The sequence below is a fragment of the Ruditapes philippinarum genome, unplaced genomic scaffold, assembly GCF_026571515.1.
Source record: "Ruditapes philippinarum isolate M1 unplaced genomic scaffold, ASM2657151v2 ctg874_1_1_1_1, whole genome shotgun sequence".
NCBI lineage: Eukaryota > Metazoa > Mollusca > Bivalvia > Venerida > Veneridae > Ruditapes > Ruditapes philippinarum.
This window is the reverse complement of record NW_026863951.1, coordinates 7,421-32,689: the sequence shown is the minus strand read 5'-3', so window position 1 is coordinate 32,689 and position 25,269 is coordinate 7,421. Positions and strand designations below refer to the sequence as shown.

General features: G+C 32.3%; 1 protein-coding gene across 3 annotated transcripts; it reads right to left on the bottom strand.

Annotated features, from left to right (window-relative positions):
* Nucleotides 1-7,554: 7,554 nt before the first annotated feature.
* Nucleotides 7,555-24,733, bottom strand: LOC132723915 (zinc transporter ZIP9-B-like; the record flags this gene model as incomplete). Of its 3 annotated transcripts, XM_060708723.1 has the most annotated exon segments (8): nt 7,555-8,483; nt 10,338-10,370; nt 12,973-13,107; nt 14,617-14,702; nt 15,522-15,602; nt 17,385-17,579; nt 20,898-21,003; nt 24,609-24,733. In XM_060708723.1, coding segments are annotated over 8 exon segments (978 nt in total). In that variant the 3' UTR covers nt 7,555-8,237.
* Between the last annotated feature and the right edge of the window lie 536 nt (nt 24,734-25,269).

The window sequence follows — 25,269 nt, the reverse complement described above, 5'->3', positions numbered from 1 at the left end:
GATACCAGAAAATAAATATGAAATCTTCATAATTACACAATCTAAACTGAAACATGATAACACTTGACACAATGGGTTCAATTATCATTTTTATGTGATAACTGAAGATAATTGAATATTTTTTACAATGAAATGTACCAGCTTTTTAAAAAGCATTTCATCCTATCAAATACAACAATGAAATACTTAATGAAAGTTTCCCTCTTTTTTACAATATCATACATAAAAACTAAAAAATAATATTCAATTTATTAAATGCATTATCAATTTAGATAGTCATTTATTTTAGTATCATTTATCAAATATATCAGTATTTGAAAATGACCTAAATATGTATATTATGATTATTATTTGCACAAGCTATATTTGAAAACTTAATTCTTAGAAGAAAATAAATATATAACCTTTGGGATTTAACCGTTACAGATAAAAAGATAAATATCTTAAATGTACTTGTCAATAAGGAAAAAAAATAAGTATAATAACACAAATATTTGGGGATTGTGAATACATGTATAGAAATTAGAAAAACAATGAAGCTGGACCAAGGGAGGTAATCAAATTCCAACACTTCACCAGCTGACTTTGTATAATGGATTTATTTAGAACAGACTATTTAAAATTTAGGGGATTGTAAGTATCAAGATACATAATTGAGCCGCGTCACGACAAAACCAACATAATGGGTTTGCGACCAGCATGGATCCAGACCAGCCTGCGCAGTCTGATCAGGATCCATGCTGTTCGCTTACAAACCCTGTAACAAGTAGAGAAACTGATAGGGAACAGCATGGATCCTGATCAGACTGCGCGGATGTGCAGGCTGGTCTGGATCCATGCTGGTCGCAAACACATTATGTTGGTTTTGTCGTGACGCGGCTCATATATCAGTTAAAAGCCTGATCAGACTGTTACTATGTTTATGCAGAATGGACTTGATTTATATTGGTGGCAAACACTTATCAGGAAGTTAAGGTTTTAATATTGTATAACAATGTTATCTTCATGACATTTATATCTGCCATTTAAAGTAACAATGATGATATCAATAATACACACACAACTAACCAACTGTTCTTAATAACCTTACAAAAACCACCTGTACTTGATAACCTTATAAAAACAATCTAAAGTTTTAATTTTCTTACAACATAGATCTTCGCATGTAATACTGTACATTGTAAGTCTTAAATTTAGAAACTTATCATATAACTGAAAATTTATACACTGAACATGTTACTGAAAATTAGAATTTTTATTATTACTTTTATTTCTACACTTTGTGAATATTCATAAAACTATACAAGAATGGTTATTAGAAATACTGTACAGTATTCATGAATATTCTGTTCTGTTCTAAATTAGTCATAATCATTTGCCTGAATTCTCTGTAACCACATAATGTATATTTTTACAAACTGTCATCATATTCTGTGCATAAAATACAGACATTTTCCCCAAAACCTTTCCAGAATGCCACCAATGCCATTGGAATTTGGGGGGGGGATGGATGTTTAAAAATTTCTTATTTAGAATTTATAATTGGCATTTTTTCGGATATTTTCAGAATTGTCATTGGGGAAAAAATGTTGTAAAAATCCACATTTAGAATTTCAGATCAACAACATTTGGAATTTGCCAGTAAAAAAATAAACAACAAAACACATCATAAATAAAAGAAAAATTTCGAGATACTGTACAGTTCACTTTTTTATATTCAAATTTCCTTGTGGAAGTAATTTCTAGGGATTCTCTTCTGAACTAAAATACTTTTCAAAGAAAAACAAGTACACTCTGACATTGGGAAATGCCTCTATTTTCTGCTATAGTAACTATGTTAGGAAAAAATGCCTGTATTACAAAGTAGATGAGTTGAAACATATTTATTTTAACTCCATTATTAAGAAAATTTGATGTTTATTTTGAACCAATCTCGAGTCAGCTTCTTCAAGGTTACCAATATTAGTGTAGTATTAAATTTGGAAACATGGTCATGAGCCCAGTAGGGTTTAAACCAGCTATCCATGGGTAAAGAGGCAAACACCTTATCTCCAATTGGTCTTTATTTTAGACTTTGCCTATGAAAAGTGGTCAGAATGATGTTGGAAAACTTGGAATTTCTGGCAAGAAAACATGAGAACAAGATGGTTTATATAATTATTTACAATAAAAAATGATTGATTATGTCATGAAATTACCTCAATGTGTCCTTACACATTTCAACATTCAAAATGACTTTGTACACATCCAGCAAATAACCAATTTCCTGATAAATTAGGCAAATTCTTACATTCATAACACAGCATATCATGTTCCCACAGTCACATTTTATAAAACTAAAATAACCAAAATTATCATCAAATAAAATTCAACAACTATACTTTTTAAAAATAAACAGTATTTAAAATAAGTTTCCCAAATAAATCAAATCACATTTTCCAAAATCCGTATTTTCACTTTTCCAGTAACATTCCTCTCAAAATAAAAAAAATTAAAACAAAACAACATTTTTTTCAGTATCACTTCTTCCAAAGCTGAATTTTAGCACTTTGATATTGAAACCCCTTTAAAAACAACAATGGACTACTCCAAATTGAAAGCAGGGCAAGTCCATTATTCAAAATAGGTATGGTAAGAGTTGAAGAATGTTGAAATATAGTTTCATTAAATGTATGACTGGTGATTTTAGGAATGATTTTAATGGTGCCTTGAGCACTATGTGTTATAATGAAATTTAAAAATTGAGCTCTAACATGATAAAAAATACTTGTATATGAAAAAAAATAAATTAAAAAAGATTAAAACTGTTTAATTGTTTGTTGAATGTGATATGAAATACTTGTAAATAAAAAAAGAAAAGAAAGAAAAAACATAATAAATTAATTTATTAATAGCAAATAATGAGACATTATTCATTTTCATAGCTGTTGAAATCACAGGCACGAGTATCGGACCTGGGAAGAAAAAATATGACCAGATTGATAAAAAAACCCTGTGTTCATCTTAAAAGTGTCAAAAAAAACAAAACAAAATGTAAATATTGACCCCCTTTAAAAATATACTATAAGCTCTTAACTTATAGTATGTTTTTAAAGGGGGTCATTATTTACATTTTTTTTTTGCTTTTTTGACACTTTTAAGATGAACACAGGGTTTTTTTTTATCAATCTGGTCTTATTTTTTCTTCCCAGGTCCGATACTCGTGCCTGTGGTTGAAATATGAACTGCTGATTCTATTAGTCTTAGTTAGGCCAAATAAAAAAGTTTTGTTTCTAGTCTCTGACTCCAAAAGAAGAGATTAGGTATGCATGTAAAAAATTCTTTAAATATATTTTTTATCAGATTTTCTATGTAAATGTATATCATATATAAAGTTAGAGTTATGAAAAAGCAGCAAATGACATGTCTAGGGTCTTTCGTTAGAAAAAAACAAAAGGTAAATTTGGAGACCAGAGACAAAACATTTTTTTGTTTGTCCTAAAAAAATGGAGGGGAAAAAATATGAGCAAAATAAATAATGTATCAGCTGCAGGACTAATTCCCAAGGCACACAAGCAAAAAAAAAAGTTTCTAATTAATAATATACCTCATACAAATCATAACAAGTTAAATGCTACAATATTTGTTTGTTTTTATTGTTTGGTTGCAATTTTGGGTTAAGACTGCAACGCAAGCACAAATTTCTTTATTGAAAATAAGACCAGTATAAATAAATATCAATAGTACAATAAATAATCCCAACCAATTTGACTGCTAATTCAATAACATTTGAGCCGCGTCACGACAAAACCAATATAATGGGTTTGCGACCAGAATGGATCCAGACCAGCCTGCGCCTCCGTGCAGTCTGATCAGGATCCATGCTGTTCGCTATCAGTTTCTCTACATGTAATAGGGTTGGTAAGGGAACAGCATGGATCCTGATCAGACTGCGCTGATGCGCAGGCTGGTCTGGATGCATGCTGGTCGCAAACGTTGCAGAAGTGATATGACGGAATATTTTTGTTTGTGTTAAAAGCCTCATCTTTTTATCCAAAATGGCCAGCTCATGATATTTGACTATGGAGCCTGGTCAGACTGTACAAGCATGCACGCTTTATACTGGTGGAAAAGACATATCACTTTTAATTTCACTATGTTAATGGTTTACTATGGACAGTTCCAAATTCAACAGAAGGACAAGTCCATTTTACAAATTAAGCATGGTAAGGCTTTAAGAAGCAAACAATGCAATATCGTCATAACTTGTTTATCATGATACCAGGAGAAAAACAACAACAATGTCTCTATTTACAACATGTCTCTTTGTTGGTGAATCTGATTTTTATGCAGATTTTAACACATCATTCGATCATTTCTAGGAGGTTGATCCACCTATCCGACTTTCCTGAATAACTAACTAACCAGTAACTGTTAATTTCTCCTCAAGTGACCAACTTATAAGTCGACATAACTTTTTAAATCAGCCGTGATAGACTAATGAACATTAGACTCAATGTCCAAGATCAATTATCACCAACATATTTTATCCGCCATGCACGAGGATCGAACCAGCGACCCTTGGATAACTGATCCCAGGCTCTCCCTTTAGTGTTAAGCGGGTGTACTTGCCTCTTTGTAAAATATTTTATACCTTAAAGCATTTCTTTAGAAAGAACAAATGTTATAAACTTTACAGTTTTCCATGGGTGACAATCAAGTTTTAATACAAAATTGTGTATAATCTATGTTTATAATTTATCTAATAATGCCCTTACGCCATTGAAATCTTGGTGTACAATTATTACCTCCCTTGACAATCTGTTTTTACCTCCCCTCTGTAGATTATGAAATAGAAATTGTTGAATTTCTGGATTTATGCTGAGTTTATTTGGCAAAAAAATAATTCTAATCCTGTTTATCTAATATCTAGTGATACCCTGAATATGAACAAACTGGTGTCCATAAAATTTAATTATCATTCCTTATGTATAAAATCACAGACTTTAATTGAATTCCATGATAAAATCATAAGTTTTTTTAAGAAAAATATCAATAAATGAAGAAAAACACAAAATTATCACAACAAACCATATTTGAACAAACCATAATTATACATAAACATGTATTAAGCAATGATTTCTTTCTCACTAGCTATTTGAATTAAAGCTCTATTTTGTAGCAACACTTTTTTTGAAGTTCCCTAATTTGGCATCCTTTAGTCTCCATTGGCCAACAAGAGCCCTTTAACTGAAGAATGTCATTGAAAAGGTGAATCAAAACTTCCTCCAAAAAAGTACTTATTTTCTTCCATTTAAGCCAGCATAAAATGTTGGGTATACAAGTTTGGTTCCCTGTAATTTCTATAGATCTCATACTCTGGTTCCCTTCATCTAATGGTTACCAATTCTGTTCCCTATAAATTTCAATACATATTCAATTTGTTGGTCCCCATGAATATCTACAGGTATAGTTTGATACCCTAGAAATTTCAACATGTAACAACAAAGTCTGGTAATCATTAAACTCCTAACAGTAACAACATTTGATTACCTTAACATCCAAAGGCTAGCCTTTGGATTTTCATTTTGATACCCCATACATAATACAGGTTACCTATATTTAGCTGTCAAAGGTCACCAAATTTGAGAACTTCATGTGTTGCCATCTGACTAGAGTTTGAAAATGTATTCTAACCTTTTAACTATGTCACATAGTTGGTTCTTATTTTTCTTGGACTTGGTTGATTCCAGGAACGGATTCGAAAGTGTGTCTATAAGCTTATAGCTTCCTACACAATCAAACTAAAATAAATCCTGTACAAACCAACTATGTCACAATGTGTTTTAAAACTAAACTAAAAGCATGAAAAATTCGAATTTCATAAATAATAAATAATAGCACTGCTAAACTTTCCACAGTAACTCAATGTTTTATGAACGAGTTACCTCCCTTTGACCGTTCAATAACCATACAGTCATACTATATATATGCGGTTTGTAATGTATCAGCAGAGTTAAGGTGTCACACTTATCCAAACTTTTAATTTACTTTTATTACAATACAGATCATAAAATGCCAGATCTTTTTTAACATCTGCCAAAAATGCTAACTTAACCTTGACAAAAAATTTCCTTGTTTGTTTTTTTATATCATCTGCCAAAAACACAGCTTAAGCCATACCAGAAAATTTACTTTTTCGTAACCTTTTTTAACATCTGCCAAAAACACTATTTTAGACACAAAACAAGAAGCGCCGCAATGCGACGGAAACCAGGTTTTCAACGACCAAATTTTGATGTGACAGCAATCAATAGGTCAAAGTACACTGAATTTAATGAGTAGAAGCTGAAAATTCTATTGTAAGCAAATGACCTTGAACTTGCTTCCAGATATCTAAGTAGCAATCCAAAGCTGCCACTCAGCAAGTTTATTGTCAAAAGGTCAAACTCAAGTTATAACATGAAAACTAAATACATTAACCTTGATCGCAGACACCTGGGTAGCACTTCCAAGCTGCCTCTTTATATAAGCTACCCATTCATCAAGTTTGGTGTCAAAAGGCAAAAGCAAACTCAATGTATTTAGCGGAAACTGAATTTCTATTTTTAATAACAGTGACCTTGACCTTAATCACAGACACCTGGATAGCAATCCCAAGCTGCCTCTTGATATAAGCTATCCATACACCAAGTTTGGTGTCAATAGGCCGAAGCAAACTGGAGTTATTGAGAAGAAACTGAATTTCTATTTTTAGTAACAGTGACCTTGACCTTGATCACAGACACCTGGGTAGCAATCCCAAGCTGCCTCTTGATATAAGCTATCCATACACCAAGTTAGGTGTCAATAGGCCAAAGCAAACTCAAGTTATAGAGTGGAAACTGAATTTCTGTTTTTAGTAACAGTGACCTTGACCTTGATCACAGACACCTGGGTAGCAATCCCAAGCTGCCTCTTTATATAAGCTATCCATACACCAAGTAAGGAGTCAATAGGCCAAAGCAAACTCAAAGTTATTGAGCGGAAACTGAATTTTCTATTTTTATTTACAGTGACCTTTGACCTTGATCACAGACACCTGGGTAGCAATCCCAAGCTGCCTCTTGATATAAGCTATCCATACACCAAGTTTTGGTGTCAATAGGCCAAAGCAAACTCAAGTTATTGAGCGGAAACTGAATTTCTATTTTTAGTAACAGTGACCTTGACCTTGATCACAGACACCTGGGTAGCAATCCCAAGCTGCTTCTTGATATAAGCTATCCATACACCAAGTTTGGTGTCAATAGGTCAAAGCAAACTCAAGTTATTGAGCGGAAACTGAATTTCTATTTTTAGTAACAGTGACCTTGACCTTGATCACAGACACCTGGGTAGCAATCCCAAGCTGCCTCTTGATATAAGCTATCCATACACCAATTTGGTGTCAATAGGCCAAAGCAAACTAAAGTTATTGAGGGGAAACCAAAAGTTGACGCCCGCCCGCCGCCGACTTCGGCATTACAATAACCCGGTTTTCGTTGAAAACCTGGTTAAAAATTACTTTTATTTTTGGTATCTTTATTTTTAACATCTGCCAAAAATGCTAATTTAGCCATGGCAGAAAATTTTCTTTTTCATCTGCCAAAAACACTATTTTAGCCATGACAGAAAATTTACTTTTTTGTCTGTTTTTTTAAACAATCATTGATTTGAATGATAGAAAAACCACTTTATTAACAATGTCTGTTTGAACTTTTAACAAAAACTGATTTTAAGCCATGACACCAAATTAACTGTTCTTCTAAAGTAAGCTTGCCTAGATTAAAATAAACCAATTCCTGTTTGTTATCTACTGTAAACACTTAAAAGGCTGTTCAACAGCGAATCTAGAAGTTGATTTATATTTGGTTTGATAAAAAAGCTTGGACTTTTGACAACTAACATAATTTCCAGTCCAAAATATACATATATACATGTATATATATATATAGACAATGCAAATTTCTTTTACAAACTTTCAAGTTTTTTCTTTAAATAAACTCTGAAGTCACAAAAAGTAATGAATTTTTCTAAAATCTTGGAATTTTTTCCATAGATTTTCTAAAATCTGGAAAATAAATAAATAAAAAAAAAATTCATCAAAAATGAAAATGTCCCTCAACATTGTACATGATTTTTTATTCTCATTAAAAAAATATACAAATCAAACAAGCCAAAATATTGTTACGCAAGATTTTCAATTCTATAAATCTCAATCTAAAAATAGAACTAGACTAATGTTTATGCCCTATGCTTAATATAACTGGAACCACTGCGCCGATAACCAGCGCCACTAAGTCCAGCTTAGCAAATCCTTTATGTTCGTGTATAACCACGGTCCCGTCTTGTAAAGTCTGTCGTGTTTGCCGGCTCGCAATCTCCGGTAGCACGTGCACCGTGGCCACGTATAAAAATGTCCCCGCACTAAACAACATTGCTATGCCAGTTGTATGAGTATCGTTTAAAGTCTCCATACTTTTCTGAAAATAATATAAAACAATTTTTGAAAATGTTATATATAAGAAATAATCAATTTGCCTCAATATACCTGGCCATGTCAAAAATTAATCATAATGTTATGATCACATCTCATCAAAATATTAAAATGAGCCGCGTCAAGACAAAACCAACATAGTGGGTTTGCGACCAGCATAGATGCAAAACTAATCAATAATATACATGATGCATGGAAATTTATATACATACTGTCCGGAATGTATTGGTCATGTTCAATTTTTAAAAAGACAGATTTCTATAATACACATTTACTTTTACATTTTTTTTCCCTATTATATCAATTAACATAATATTAGCATGGTCAAATCAATGTTTATTTGTGCATGAAAACCCAATTTGATATAAATTTGATATATGACGTGCCATCTATCACCCACTTACAGCCAATATTATTATTTAAGCAACAACATCCCATAATCATAATCCAAAATTTCTCCCCACTGCAATACATGTATAATAAACAAATAAGCAATTACTCAACCCATTTCTAGCCTTGCTTAACATATACTGTGGATTCAATTAATTTTGTGAAAATGAAATTTCGTGGTTTTGTCACAAAGAACATTAACATGGATTTTTAATCCATTGTGGAATATGTATTTTTACAAAAATGTGATGCAAAATAATCTTACAGCAGATCAAATGAAATTTTGTTGGATCTTAAATTTGTGGATTGACCTGTTCACGAAAACCACGAAAATAAATTCCCCATGGATAATTAAGATTTTGCAGTATTTTGCCTTTGAAAATATTAATTTTAAATATTAATATTAAATATTAATATTAAATATTAAATATTAATATTAATATCAAATATTAATATTAAATATTAATATTAAATATTAATATTTCTCATGATTTATGTTTTGCATGATATAAAAGTTTTACAGTGATTTTAATGATCATATAACTTGACTGACGAGGGAAGTAATTGACTACAAGCTGTCAGGTTTGTAAAAGTATTGACCTTCCTTATGTGTCATGGACACTGGACAGTTTTCTCAAAGAAAACTTTAGATCAAATTCTGAGACAATGACATTAAACTTATCAAAAAACCAGCTAGGATGAACTATTTTTGAGTTTGAAGATGAGTTTAAAGATGAACTATTCACTTAATTCTTTGAGGATAGCACTAAGTGAAACAATAAACTAACTATTCATCCATAGCAGTCAGGATGGCAAACAATTAAACAATAAACCATTCACTTATTTCTGCCAGCTTAGACTGCTGCAATATATAGAAACTAACTAGGTAACAACAATGTAGTATTTATAATAATGATATAATGAAGACTGTGACATATAAAATATCAATCATATAAAATATCCATAAAAAGACCCTTATACAAAAATCTAATCTACATAGCATTTAACCCATCTTCATTTTATCTCTTATTTCAGAACAACAATATGAAAATAATAGGATATATATTTGTGATTGAAGCTTCTTACATAGTCACTCAAATCCAATATTTGCTAAAAAAAGAAATGAAAATCTAACAATATTGAATTGATATCAAAGAACCCCAAACCACAATCTAACAATCTAAAATTAATGAGATTAAGAAATCAGTACTACAACAGTCTTATTAAAAATTATAGCTAATAATAAACAAAATGTTTACTTAAGGAACTAAAGTCTTTTTTTATCATCTAAAAATGGCTACAACACAAAAACATAAACAACAGATAAAAGTTTTCTACAAAAAAAAAATTTGTAATATACCAATTTTTCTAACAATGCTGAATTGTATCTACAGGAATTTCCCAGAATTCATGAAAATTCTAAACTACAATGCCCCTCTTTTCTTCTTACCGTTTGACCAAAAAAGTACAGAATAAGTGAAATCTAAAACAACATTATCGTTTAAGCAATCTCAAAGATATTAAGAAAAAAAATATACATGCAACAACATATTATTTAACCTCATTTACTAAAATCTCTTTATATATTCTTTTTTTTGGAAGAAGGGTCGGGATGGTGGCTTGATAATGTCATATGACAAGTTTCCAAAATTTCTATTGGATAAAAACACAGGTGACGTTCCTATCATTTCAGGCATACGCAGGCTCCAAAGTAAAACCACTGACCTCTGACCTTTAATGAGCAAGCTAGATAGCTCCCTTACATAAAAGAATCTAAAAGTCCCTTCTGGGATTCAAACCCACAGCAGTCACTAGGACAGGTGAATAAAAGTCAGTGACCAAAACCAACCAGCAATGTAGAAACCTTCTAAAAAAAGTATAGAGCATGTAAGAAAAGCCTAAAGGGTTAAACTATGTCTTTAGGACTTTATAGAGATGAAAAAGAACACAGAAGAAAAAAAACTATGTCATAGGGCTCTATAGAGATATGAAAAAACACACAGAAGACAAGAGGGCCATGATGGCCCTGGAATCGCTCACCTGTATATAGGCCCCTGGGTTAATGCCAATTTTAAACCAGGGACTTTTATTTGAACAAACTTGGTAGACAGCCATTAGAAGATGTTTCATGATTAATATCTAAGCTCTAACTCTTTGGGGTTTTTAAAAGATTTTTTAAAGTTTTTACTATATACATATAGGAAAAAACAATGCCCCCCCCCACCCCCGAGGGGGCAATTTTGACACCAGGGCTTTTACTTAAACAAACTTGGTAGACACTAACTAGTAAATATTTCATGCTAAGTATCTAAACTCTAGCTCTTTTGGTTTTTTAAAAGAAGATTTTTTAAGTTTTTACTCTATACAAAATAATGAAAATCAATGACCCCCTGGGGCGGGGCCAATTTTGACCCCAGGGCTTTTATTTGAACAAACTTGGTAGACATTCACTAGAAGATGTTTCATGCTTAATATCTAAGCTCTAGCTATTTGGGGTTTTTAAAAGAAGATTTTTTAAGTTTTTACTATATACAAATAAGGAAAATCAATGACCCCTCGGGGCGGGGCCAATTTTGACCCCAGGGCATTTATTTGAACAAACTTGGTAGACACTGACTAGGTGATGTTTCATGCCAAATATTTAAGCTCTAGCTCTTGCGGTTTTCTAAAAGAAAATATTTTAAGTTTTTACTATATACAAATAAGGAAAATCAATGACCCCTCGGGACGGGGCCAATTTTGACCCCAGGGCATTTATTTGAACAAACTTGGTAGACACTGACTAGGTGATGTTTCATGCCAAATATTTAAGCTCTAGCTCTTGCGGTTTTCTAAAAGAAAATATTTTAAGTTTTTACTATATACAAATAAGGAAAATCAATGACCCCCCAGGGCCGGGCCAATTTTAACCCCAGGGCATTTATTTGAACAAACTTGGTAGACACCCACTGAAAGATGTTTCATGCTTAATATTTAAGCTCTAGCTATTTGGGGTTTTTAAAACAAGATTTTTTAAGTTTTTACTATATACAAATAAGGAAAATCAATGACCCCTCGGGGCTGGGCCAATTTTGACCCCAGGGCATTTATTTGATTAACTTGGTAGACACTGACTCGTTGATGTTTTATGCCAAATATTTAAGCTCTAGCTCTTGCGGTTTTCTAAAAGAAAATATTTTAAGTTTTTACTATATACAAATAAGGAAAATCAATGACCCCCCGGGGCGGGGCCAATTTTGACCCCAGGGCATTTATTTGAACAAACTTGGTAGACACCCACTAGAAGATGTTTCATGCTTAATATTTAAGCTCTAGCTATTTGGGGTTTTTAAAAGAAGATTTTTTAAGTTTTTACTATATACAAATAAGGAAAATCAATGACCCCCGGGGCGGGGCCAATTTTGACCCCAGGGCATTTATTTGAACAAACTTGGTAGACACTGACTAGGTGATGTTTCATGCCAAATATTTTAGCTCTAGCTCTTGCGGTTTTCTAAAAGAAGATATTTTAAGTTTTTTCTTTCGGTTGCCATGGCAACCAGAGTTCTGCTTGGAATTAAATTCTTTGAACAATTTTTAAAGTTGACTACCAAAGGAACATTCCTGTGAAGTTTGGATGAAATTGGCTAAGTGGTTTATGAGAGTAAAAGTTTACGGACAGAAGGATGACAGACGGACGCCGGACGGAAAAGGGATCACAAAAGCTCACCATATCACTTTGTAACAGGTGAGCTAAAAAACAAACAGTTATTGTACTAATGCCTCGAAGAAAGTCAGTCTAAGTCAGAAGAAAATCATGCATAGAAAAGAAAACCAAATTATCTCAGCATACATTTTAAATCAAGTTTCATGAAAATTTTGCATGGTTCATTGATATAAATTTCATATTTATATACATCTAGAATGAACAAAAAGTTTAATTTATGCACATTATTATGATACAATATGTGAATATTTAATAAGTAAAGGGAGGTAATTTTTTTTCAAACTAATGTTAATTCACTTTAAGACACACATATAGTTGTCCCCCTTTCATATGAAATTGTTTTTCTCTCTAAAGTAAAAGGTAAAGAAAGAAAACATACCTGATTTAAGCACATATAGGTTAATATAGCCCCTATGGGTGCTGCTGCAGCAAAAATAAATAAATGTTTTCGTATTCTTGTTCTATCAAAACCTTCATGAAGTAAAAATGAGACCAAACCAAATGCTGCCGGAGCCTGAAATAGAAACATCATACATTTAACACTTAACCTACTTCATTTCTTAAATGAACCTGTCCAGGTGACAGTTTTGGAACTGTTCATTATCAATATGGGGTATAACAGGATGAAAATTTAAAATAATATAGAGCCTGGACAGATGTGCAGAACGGCTGGGCAAAGGTTCAGGCTTAAGCTCATTGTCGGTTAGTAACCTGTACCCAAAGTATATATTCCACACATACTACATTGTTTGTTTGATTGCATTTTACGTCACACGGACACAGTATAGGTCATATGGCGATGTTCCAGCTTTACTGGTGGAGGAAGACCTCAGATGCCCTTCCGTGCATTATTTCAGGAAGAATGGGTACCCGAGTAGAACCAATACATTATCTATAGTATGTACAGAAAATATATTGTGGGTAACGGACAAATTGGAAAAATCTTTGCACAGAAATTAGTAAATCAATATCATGAAAACTATTTAGAAAATATTTCCTTCAATGAACATTGATGTCAAATTCACTGCTTTCAAAATACATGTACAGATATTTCTGGTTTGAATGTTCATGATTAGGCCTGCCTTTAAAATAGCTTTGTTTCCCCTCCTGCAACTAAAGCCAGTTTATGTAGAACAGGTATGTCACTAAAATATTTTTATGTTGGACTTGTCTATTTATATCTGAAATATATGGATTTCAAAAGAAATTGTGAAGAGTGATTAATAGCATCTATTAAAAGTTTCTAACAAAAGCTTCAAAGATTTATTCAATATCACAGCTGGCAATTTTACCATGCAAAAAAAAAACATGTTAAAGCGCTGTGATTCTCATTGATTCTTCCTTCATGTTTTAATTTTTTGTAAGGCAATGAAATATTTTGGGTAGCAGTAAATTTAACGGATAGGTTGTGAGAGAGGAAACAAATAATGTTTTATTTTTGATAAGGATGTGTGTGCACACTGGCCTGACTCTTGTTTATGGTGGTGGTGTTTACACTCTGGATCACGACAGGAAGCCAAATTGAATTTACCAAAGCACAGTTCAACCACCGCATCGTTCCTTGGCAGGCTGTCAAGTAGTTTACCAGTACTAGTTGCCTTCACTTTCGCAAGGAACTGATAACTTCTGTACATGCTGGAGCAGAGGTACAGTGCTAATAACCATAGAAAAGGTTTCATGATAAATCACAACAAAAGTGACCTGCACCCCCCGGGAATCAAACCCGAGTCCCCTGATTCACAGTCCAACACTCTACCTATTGAGATAACTGGACAGCTTTCAATCTTGTCTAAACTGATGAAAAAAGGGTTATAACTGTTGGTGGCAGGAGGAGAAAAGTAAAAAGCATGCATAACGACATGTCTTAAATCCTTAGTCTTAAGAGCAATGAGCTTTGTTAGTAATTGTTCTTTAAATGCCATTGGATTTCAGATACACAAATAAGTAAACAACACTAATATTATTTTTCAATTTCTCCATTAAAGTTTGATAAAAGGTGTAAAATTATAAAGGCTATTCTAACCTTATGTAACATTATAGCTACAAACACTATAAGTGTTAGATGAGCTGTGGACATTGAGACAGCAGCCCCCATAGCAATACCATCAGCTGAAAGTATAGATGTAACATGATAGTTAGGTAAACTTAAAACAATTGGCTCAAAGTATAGAAATAAAATGATAACCTGGCATAAGCTGAAAGTATAGATGTAACATTATGACTAGGTATATTCTAAGTAAAGACAGCCGACAATTGGCTGAAAGTATAGAATTATATGATAAACTGGCATCAGCTGAAAGTACAAATGTAACATGACAACCAGCTAAGATGCTGAAAGTATTGATACAATATGGAAAATAGCTGGCAACTAAAAGTGTAGGTGTAACATGATGATTCAATTTGTAATAATATAATAAATAGGAATAATGCTACTGACATGTATGGCTTATTTGCTTTTGTGTCAGTTTGTATCAGTATTCTGGTAACATACTGGATTCTGAACGAGTCATATTTTTTTTATCCTGAAGGAATACCCAACATCTCCACAAAAAAACCATTTAAATAACTAAAGAATATTTCATACAGAAACAAAGCATCTCCCATAGACATATCACTCCCCGTACTGTGTAAACTGGGCTAGCTTTAAATACCAAATAATCTTAATTAATGTGATTATGTGAGCAGACGGACAACAAAACCTTGAACAATAACTTGCATATAATACTAAACAGAAGACATTAGTGAAATTCGTCATAGAAAAAACAATTCATCATATACCATTAAATCTGAATTATTTGAGTTTTATATGCATAATGCAATCTGGTGCATTATCTTGCACAATAATAACTTTATTTCATCATTTTTTGTAGCAAATTATGAGCAGATTTTCTTATTTATTGATTACATCTTATAAAACAAATATAATACCTGCTGCGTGCACAACTAAACCTAAAGTGGCTGTAATTTTATGTCTGTTTTGTGATGAATTTGTTGTCGGCAAATCTGTGTCTGGAAATAAAATGAAAAGATGTATAACATGTAGTCTGTGCTTTTTTTCTAATCCTGTTCTAGCCTATGCTATATTTGAACCTGTCATGTATCTAAAGTTCTAAACCTAAACTAAATCTATGCTAATTTTAACCTCAACTTATAATTACCAGTACTGGTATTATTGTTGTTGTTGTTAATGTTTGTGCTATGATTTTACTTTTTGAATTTAGAATGTCCAGGGCTAGAATTTATAATTTCTATTACTAGTATTTCTTACAATTCATTGTTTCATAAAATTACATATATTAATTTGTATAGAGACAACATTAGGTCAATTAATTACTGGTTATTATTTAGCATGTAGTACTTCATCAAAATGTCAAAACCTGTCTGTACTATACTAGCTTGTATAATGACAGATTACAGCTTTTACACACACATATATATATATAGATCTTTGACAACACTTCTAGGCCAAAAGTCACCACAAAATAAAAATGCATTTCATGTTTTCTTAATGTATCTGTTTCTGTTACTTTTTACGTACAAACTTAAGTTCATAGTAACTTAGCAATTGGTGAATTTTTCTTTAGTAACATTCATGAAATGTCAGCAGCACACAACATTATTCTGTGCTCATTTTTTTTCGCTTTGTTCCTTTTTTTATAGGAAAGAAAATGTTTTAACATTTGAAAAATCCCATAAACTTTGAATGGTCTGTTTCATATTCAAAGCAGGGCAAATTCATTACATATATTCAGGAGGTTTAGGATCAAAAAATAAGATTTATTTTCCAGTAGGCCTGTGACACAGTTTTCTCTAAGTAACAGCTGCTTATCATTGCTCTAATTGAGTTATTTTCATCATCTTATTGTTTATTCAACTTCCTGTACACAGAAGTATTTTTCTCCGGATTAAAATGTATAACACTATATACATATATCTGCTGCCTGTAGTTAAAAGTTAACAAAATTTTTTGCTTGAATTTGAAAAAGAATCATTCTAAATGCCTGTATGATGGAAATATGTTTGTAATTTTCCTTAAAGGCAAAATTTTTAATGGCGCATGCACTAAATCATTGCTTAATCCTATTGCGTACAATATTCATGTGTGTTAAATAACAGAGCCCTTCTATATTACAAATCTTTCAAGACATGTGAGGAACTACCTGGCTAGCTGGTTCCTAAAATAATGCATGAGTGGTATGGCTAGTAAAGTTGGAAAGTGTATACACTTGACTTTTACTGTGTCAGTGTGACTTAAAAACCCAACCAAATCAATAACATTGTGCTGTAAAAATTAATCTTGTATAAATGATAATAATAATTCATATATATATTATATATATAGTATTATATTTTGCTGTGACATTCCTTTGATATTATTTTTAAAGTTCAATTTGGCAACCAGGAAGAATCCTTGATCTCCCTAAACCGTAAATAAAAATCTGCGTTTATATGTTTGACTTTACATGAAAAGAAAAACAACATGGTTTGAAACTTTAATTCATTTGTTCCTATACAGCTTATCAAATAAATTTAGGTCAAATGAAATCTTGCTTCAAAATAATCAAAAGCAATGACTTCTTTTTAACCTAAAAATAGGAAAACATCTGTGTCATTTGTTGTAAAATTTTTACAACAAATGATTTCAGAAATTTGTTGAAATGAAATACTCTAAATGCGGAGCCAACAGAATTTTTTTTATAACATGTTCTAATGAACATTTCAGCATGCCAATATATACTGGTAACATTATGTTCACTAGCACTCAAAAACTTGATATAATACAACAAGTACCTGCTGGTGCATGAATATGTCCCCCGCCTCCAATCTGATCAATCAACAACATAAATATAAAGCCGGACACCAGTGTTATCCCTATAAGAGAATGATCATCTATCATACTGTGCTCGTGGTGATGGCTGGCTTCCGTTCCTTCGTGAGCGTGCTCTTTATCTTTTGTCTCCTGTTTCTCATGTTCGTGGTGTTCTTCTGTAATATACATGTATAAAAATATGTGTTTTTAAACTCTTTAAACTTGAGAATTTGTGGGATGGTCCTTTCCACTGCACTTTACCCAAACACTCACTCACTAACTCACTCACTCACTCACTCAATCACTCAGATCCTGTTTCGATTTGCAAACTATGTACATCTACTAATTACCAGATGCAGCATTATGTACATGTACTTATTACCACATGCACTATTATGTACATTTTACGTACTATTTACCAGATGTGACATTATGTACATGTACTAATTACCAGATGCACTATTATTTACAAGGGCTGTCCCAATAAGTCATGGACAACAGAGTTTAAATACAAATTTTTTTATTATAATCTGTGAAACCATTAAAATTCTTACTTAGAATTACAAAATATATTATATTCATACATTTAATTGAAAAATTGAATAAAACATATAGTTTTCAATGATGATGTATATTCACATGTGCATTTAACAGGTCAGGTTGAAAACAGCAAATCATAGACAACAAGAAGTCATTAAAACAAATAAACTTTTTTCTTTACAGGATGAAATATGAATAATTTGCTAGAGAAAACAGTCCATGAAGAGAAATTAATGAGAGTTTTTAGCTATTCCACCGCCATCAATATAGTTTTGTCACGCTGCACGAACATGCAGGTTAGCTGAGCTCATATTGTATTCTCGGGGCACCGGCAAACACATTATCACCACTACCATTCAAAAAGTTTAATGAAACAATTAACACAGCGTAATAATGTGTCAAAATAATGCTAATTTCACACAGGTGTTTTTGTATATACAAGTACATGTATAAATAGGAGTACATGTTTAAATACATGTACTATTTTACAATATCTGAGCATTAAAGTTTATCAGTTACATCAAAAACACATCAATATGTCAAACGTATATAACTCAGTACTAACACCGTAACCGAAGTGTGAAATATTAACAATTAACATCTAGATTGTATCCACACACCTTACAAAGAAGTTGTCTCACAATGAAATAACCTTATTTACTACCTGAAACATGAATGATGACTAGCTTACAAGTCCTGGTTTAATTATTTTTTTAGAACTTGGTATTGTTACATATGAAATTCTTCCATAGATAAGCTGAGGCAATTAAGACTTTAGTCAGACTATGTAAGTATTGTAAACCTGAAAAATCCTCAGGCAATGACTGAGGTTTTAACCCTGGACCTTTTGAAGGTTGATCTTCTTGCAACATTTTAGCTTTTTTTGAGACATGCATGAAGATTTTAAAACTTTTTCATGCTTAAAAATCAAATTGCATTTCATTTAATAACAGTGGTGTTTTTATGAGATAACATCACAGGAAAACTTTCATTACAAAACCAGTGAACTAAAAATATAATTTGTTAACTTAATAGACATGCAACCTGTAATATTTTAAACTTTTAAATACTTAAGCCTTATTTTTAACATAGTTTACATGTACTAAATTTCAAAAATATTTGTCCTTTCACAGCAAAATGATAGTAATCTAGATATTCATAATATTAAAACTACTTTCAATTAAATAATTAATATATGGCATAAATTTAGTTGTTGTTTTATTAACTTACGATTTATTTGAAATATAACTTTGCCTCTAAAACAAGGGACCATAGGTGTGAGCTCTACTTGGGTCATAGGACTCAATACCATGTAAGTTACACCAGTACTGGTTAGTCAAAAAAAACTGACTAAAGAAACTGGTTACTCATGAGTGATTAAATAAGATCATGACTTTAAGCCTAATAAAAAGGAGCAAAAACAATTACAATCATGCAAGATCTAAATCAATTAATTTAAATTAAATGTACAAATACATGTAACCAACTGGTAAACAACTTAATATATTGTCAATTTACCTTAATTGAGCATGAATGCATGCTTGCGATACATATCTTATTCAAAAAAAAAAATTAAAATGAATTCAAATTGCATTAGTTTTGAAGTTGTTCAGCGATGCATCAAAACTAAAAACACCCAAATTTCTAGATTTTAATATGTCGTTGAACCTAGTGAAATTATTTCAAACATACAGTTCAGCATAAAAGTCTATAATTTATAAGTTTCTTCAAAGGTTGCATAATATAATTATATCATTAAAGAAAATATTCACTTTTCCTCCGTTTTTTTATTAAATACATTGTAAGGCTGCCTGTTTAGTTAAAAGGAAACAGCATATTCGGGACATCGTATGATCTTTAAGACGTGCGAGCAATAATTAATTACAAGCTTTAAAGGGTTTCTACTTAAAGGGCGGAAAAACTGTGACACGGTTACACGCTGTTACAATTTTTAATGGTCTTATTAGCCTTATTTTACGCAATGAATATAAGTATCAACATATACAGAGAACCATTCACGGGACATTGAGCCAGCGTAAAAGATTCTTTTCCGCTTTTTGCTCAATCATACTGGCATGAAATTGAATTGATTTATATAAATTTCTGTCGAGTAAATTCATGAATAAATAAACCTTAGAAAATGTCAAATATAAATACAAAATGACAGTCACTGAGTCAAAATAATTTTTTTAAGTTTAAAAGGTGGTCTACATTTTTAAAATGGGTTCAATCTTCCTGATTCTACAAAAACTACATAATAAACCTTACATACATGTTATGTAGGTATAAAATGTTGTGTTAACTTTCTATTTTAATAAAAAAAGTTTATATTTCATGGTTTAATAGTTTTATATATTTCAGAAAGAAATGCACTTAAAATCTATAACTACACTATAGTTTCATTTTTTTGTAAAGAATTTTACATGTATTTTTTTGTCCATTGAGTTAAATAGAAAGATATATTATGATTTTATTGGTTTTAAATTGTATAGTTATGATGTTTGTTCGTTTGATTTAGAAATTTTTTGGTTCTCATTTTGCTCATTAATAACAGAGGGTTTTGCCTGGAATTCTTGATAACAATTTTTCCATTGCTGTATTAGAAATAAAACAAAAAAAGAGTATGGCAGCAGATGCACTCGGCAAATTTCATACTGGATTTTAAACTTAAAATTTATTTATTTTTTGGCCATTTAGACAAAATTTCTAAGTTAAAACGGGGCATAACCTAAAATACAGCTTTCAAAATGATGCCCTTTGTCTTAGATCTGCACCTTGTCATGATAAACAAGTATTCAAAGTGTCATGTTGATCCTATTGAAAATGTTTGAATAATGGGCTTCATTAATGTTTTTGCAACACAACAACAAAGACACTGCAGAGATCACAATAGCCCAACTTTTTCTTCCAAAAAAAAAAGACCAGCTAAAAGTAACAAAAACACCATTACATACGTTCAGTTGCTATTGACATAGCATGGATTCCCTCGGGGATGATCACTGCCAGAGCTGTTCCAACAAGAAGACCTGCTCCTAGAACTGTGACAAGCTTTAGTTTGTCCTGAAAAAACCCCAAAAAAACAGTAATTTCTAATGCAAAAGATTTCAATAAATTTACATGGTGCTTGAGTTTGTCACTTGCATTTCGTCATTCCGTCATTTTTTTAGTAAAACTAGAACAAGCAATATACATGTATTCAAATGAATACATAGTCTCGGTGGTGACCTTGACCTTTGACCCTTATCCTGTAAGTGGGTCTCATTCTGGTAAGTACAGAGAAGGTGCTCTGCTCATGAAGGTGCATGCACCTGTGTAGTTTGAAGACTTAAATTTTATGGTCAAGATGAAAGTTTTGTGACAAACAGACAGACAGGCAGGCAAACAAACAGACCAAAAACAAAGCCCGAATGGCTATGACCATAAAGTTTTTCGTGCATACTGAAGTATGCATGTTCTGATTTTGGCATCTCTATAATCTATACTGGTTGGAGACCACCAAAACCGGACAACCATCAAACCCGGACAGCCCCGAAAATGCTTAATTTAGATTTTTTTCTTTGTTCAGTGGTTTTTCATCTATCAAAAACTTTATTATCAACATGAATATTTCTTCTATGATTAATAGAATTAATTTCAACTTCTGTAAACCGTAATATTTTATTGTCTCTTTCAAGAAAGTTGACGCTGAAAATTGGGGCATCAAGAGTGCAATACCTGACATCATACACCACTTGTAATCATTTGCAGAATAAACAATAGAATATCCAAAACATCAGCATTTGCTGCTGATATATTGTATATAAAGTTAAAAATAAAAAATTAAAACACCCAAGCTTTTATTTGAATTAAATCACTTCATGTACATATCCGTCCGGACACATGGTACTGTAGTGTGGACAATTTAGGTAATTTTGACACCCTTGACGACAGGCCTCAGATACAAGTATCAATATAATCAGAAATAAACAAACTAGTTTGTTAGTTAGGAGAAGTACCTAGCTGTACTGTGTCAAATTTTCAGGTCTCTACGTTTGAAATTATGAAATCTGTATTGATAAATGTTTTAAAAGTGTCCGGTTGATGGTCCCCGACCAGTATGACTTGGAATATGTTCAGGATTTATAATTGAATTTAAATCAAGCAAACTGTAGGAAATATGTACAATGCTGTTTACATATTTTTACATGTATATTGATAGTTTTTAAGAGTTAAAATTATGCATTTCATACACATTTTAACACAACAAATGTATACTTTTGAATGTTTTAATATAATAACAATAGTGACAACAATAGTCACAAATATATTCTTGGCACAAAGGTTTGATATATGTTCAAAAGTCAATTAAATTCATTTCTGTTTTGCATCCAGTAAAACCCTGACAATTCATAATTAAGTTGAAATTGAAAATACCTCTGCAGTCTATTACTTTTTAATTTAATTTAGCTATCAAACCACTCACCACATACAGAAAACACTTGCATGCTCAACTTCAGTTTGGCTTATGAGTAAATGACCAGAGCAGCCCTACAATCACTGTATTTAGGCATTGTTAGCAAGTTATGCTTTAACACCCTATGCCAAAAGTCTTTTAAGCTAGATTTTGGATACATTTTGAATTGATTGCCAAAAGTTCTAGCTGTATGTGAGTCACGTACATCTAGCCTATATCCACTGTTGAGGCTATCCGTATGGCATTTGGAAAAAGACATTGCCCGTCCAAAATTATCTCGATGTCTCTTTGACAAGTCTAATTAGTTGGACTTCATGCACCCATAGTCCAACTAATTGTACTAAACCATGAGATATTGTGCTATTTTGTGTATGGGCAATGATCTGCAATATCTCCCTTCTATGAAAAAGCAAGATTCTGATCCAGAACAAAAACATATCAGAATCCAGCTTTGGCATATCAATGTATTTTGACTACATACACCCAGTGCATAGAAAAGCCAACTGGTGCATAGAAATGCCAAAAAACCCCAAAAAAACAAGAAAGCGTTTGTTAAACACAAATGCCCCCCGGCTCAGATTCTTGTCAGTAACAATATTTAAAATAAAGGCTGTATGGGCAAAAGTGTAAAAAATCTATTTTTAGCACTGGTGACCTTGACCCAACTGACCCCTAACTCCATCCAAAGGAAAAATATCATGCAACTTATTTTCCTACCAAATATGAAATAAATCTGTCAATATATAAAGGCTGTATGGGCAAAAGTGTAAAAATCTATTTTTAGCACTGTTGACCTTGACCCAACTGACCCTAACTCCATCCAAAGGAAGAATACCATGTAAGTTATCTTCCGACCAGTTATAATACAAATCTGTCAATAAATAAAGGCTGTATGAGCAAAAGTGTAAAAATCTATTTTTAGCACTGGTGACCTTGACCCAACTGACCCCTACCTCCATCCAAATGAGAATACCTCAATTTTATGTTTCTACAAAATATACAAGACATCTGTCGATAGAATAAGGTTAATACACCTGTAAAAGTGTAAAAAATCTATTTTGACATTGGTGACCTTGACCCAAATGACTCCTTACTAAAGGAAAAGGAAGAGGACCCCCCCTTGGTATGACTATTATAAACATGAAAGACATTAACTTAAAAATAAAGGCTGTACGAGCAGAAATGTTTTGATTTATTTTTTTACACAAGTGACCTTGACTTTGACCTAGAGATGCCTAACGCCACAAAAAATTAGAGGACCGTTAAAGGTATCCACCTACCAAATATGAAAGATATCATTAAATAAATTAAGTAATTAGGTGAACTTGGCGGAATAGGTTAACCATACAAGGCCCTATTTTCAAAGTGATAAAAAGGGAAATTACTGGGAAAATGGATGGCACATTTATATAACTTGGCAATATTCTGTACATTGTATTGATAAGTAAGTGTGAAAATTATTAAGCCATTATTCATTTTCTAATTTGCTGAAAAGGGCCATAACTTGGTGCAAATGGAAGCCATAGTTATGTAACTTCCCCAGATCATATACTTTGTATCGATTAGTAAGTGTGTAAATTATGAAGCCATTGGTACAGGTAGAACTTAAGAATAATCCAACTTGCCATTCTAGGTTAACCTCGTACGGGCAGACGGACGGTTCAATTACTATATGCCCGGGGGCATAAAAAAAGAGTAAAATTTGTAATTGTTAAACATTTTGCTCCTTTTTTTACTCTGAACTTTCATTCTTATAACTGTATGTCACGGTTCAGAACTGTTCACTATTTAGGGGAGATGATGTGTAAGCAGCCGGATATGGCGGATAGCTCACGGAACGGTATTCTGAGGGTCCCGGGTTCGAGTCCCAGTCAGACTGCACATTTCTCTCACCCTGTGACATGTTAATTTAAAAATGTAACAACTAAAATATTTGCAGTAATTTAAATGACTGATATGAAGTTCATCAACAGTTAAAAGTGTGCATGTGGAAAAAAAAGTGTTAAACAAGGTCATGGGAGCAGCACAGTATACAACCAATCCATACTAGATGCAAATAATGAGGGAATAAAAGAAGACGTTTGTGACGTCTTGCGGCTCTGAAGGGTCACAGAGTGTTGTGACTGTGATAGTGTGAGGTGTCAAGTTTTACAGATTATTTCAACAAAACAAATTAACTTAGTCGGGAATGACAATGAAAAAATGTACTGACCTCTGAAAAGTTTATGGCTAGCGGTATTATTCCGGCTAAGTAACAGCCTACCAGCATAGCCGTAGACAGTAAAATAAGTGTCCAAATATCATCCATTTTTGTATGTTTTTCTCTGCCATGTAGACGGGTCTCTCTTATGGCGATCAATCGCTACAGTGATTGTGGGCAATCAACCGCTGGGCACTAGAACACTAAATCTGTGTATTTTCTTCCTCGGTCCGCCTATCATACAGCTTATTACGGTACGTTTAAAAAGTATTGTAGAACTCTATCAAATGGAAAAAATCTTTAAAACATTACATATAAAGAACAGTGGTGATCGTAGCGAATGGTTGTCCAGTCAGACTTATTATGATAATTCGTATATAATTGCTTCTTATAGCCCTATGAAAATAAAATTGGCTAACGTCTCGGACTATATTAATTAATATTATCATATCAATATATACTTTTATTTTTTATGGCTTCAAAACGAGCTGTACATTGCCTCTTGACAATAACCACGAATCATATTATGGTTCCATGTAAAAACTGAGATGACTATATATTGTCTCTTGCAGGTAGCCACGTACACACAATGGCCTCATGAAAATACATTGATGGTTAAAGGCCGAGCTTGTTTATATATCCCGCACAGGATTACATATGCTCTCTTGGAAAA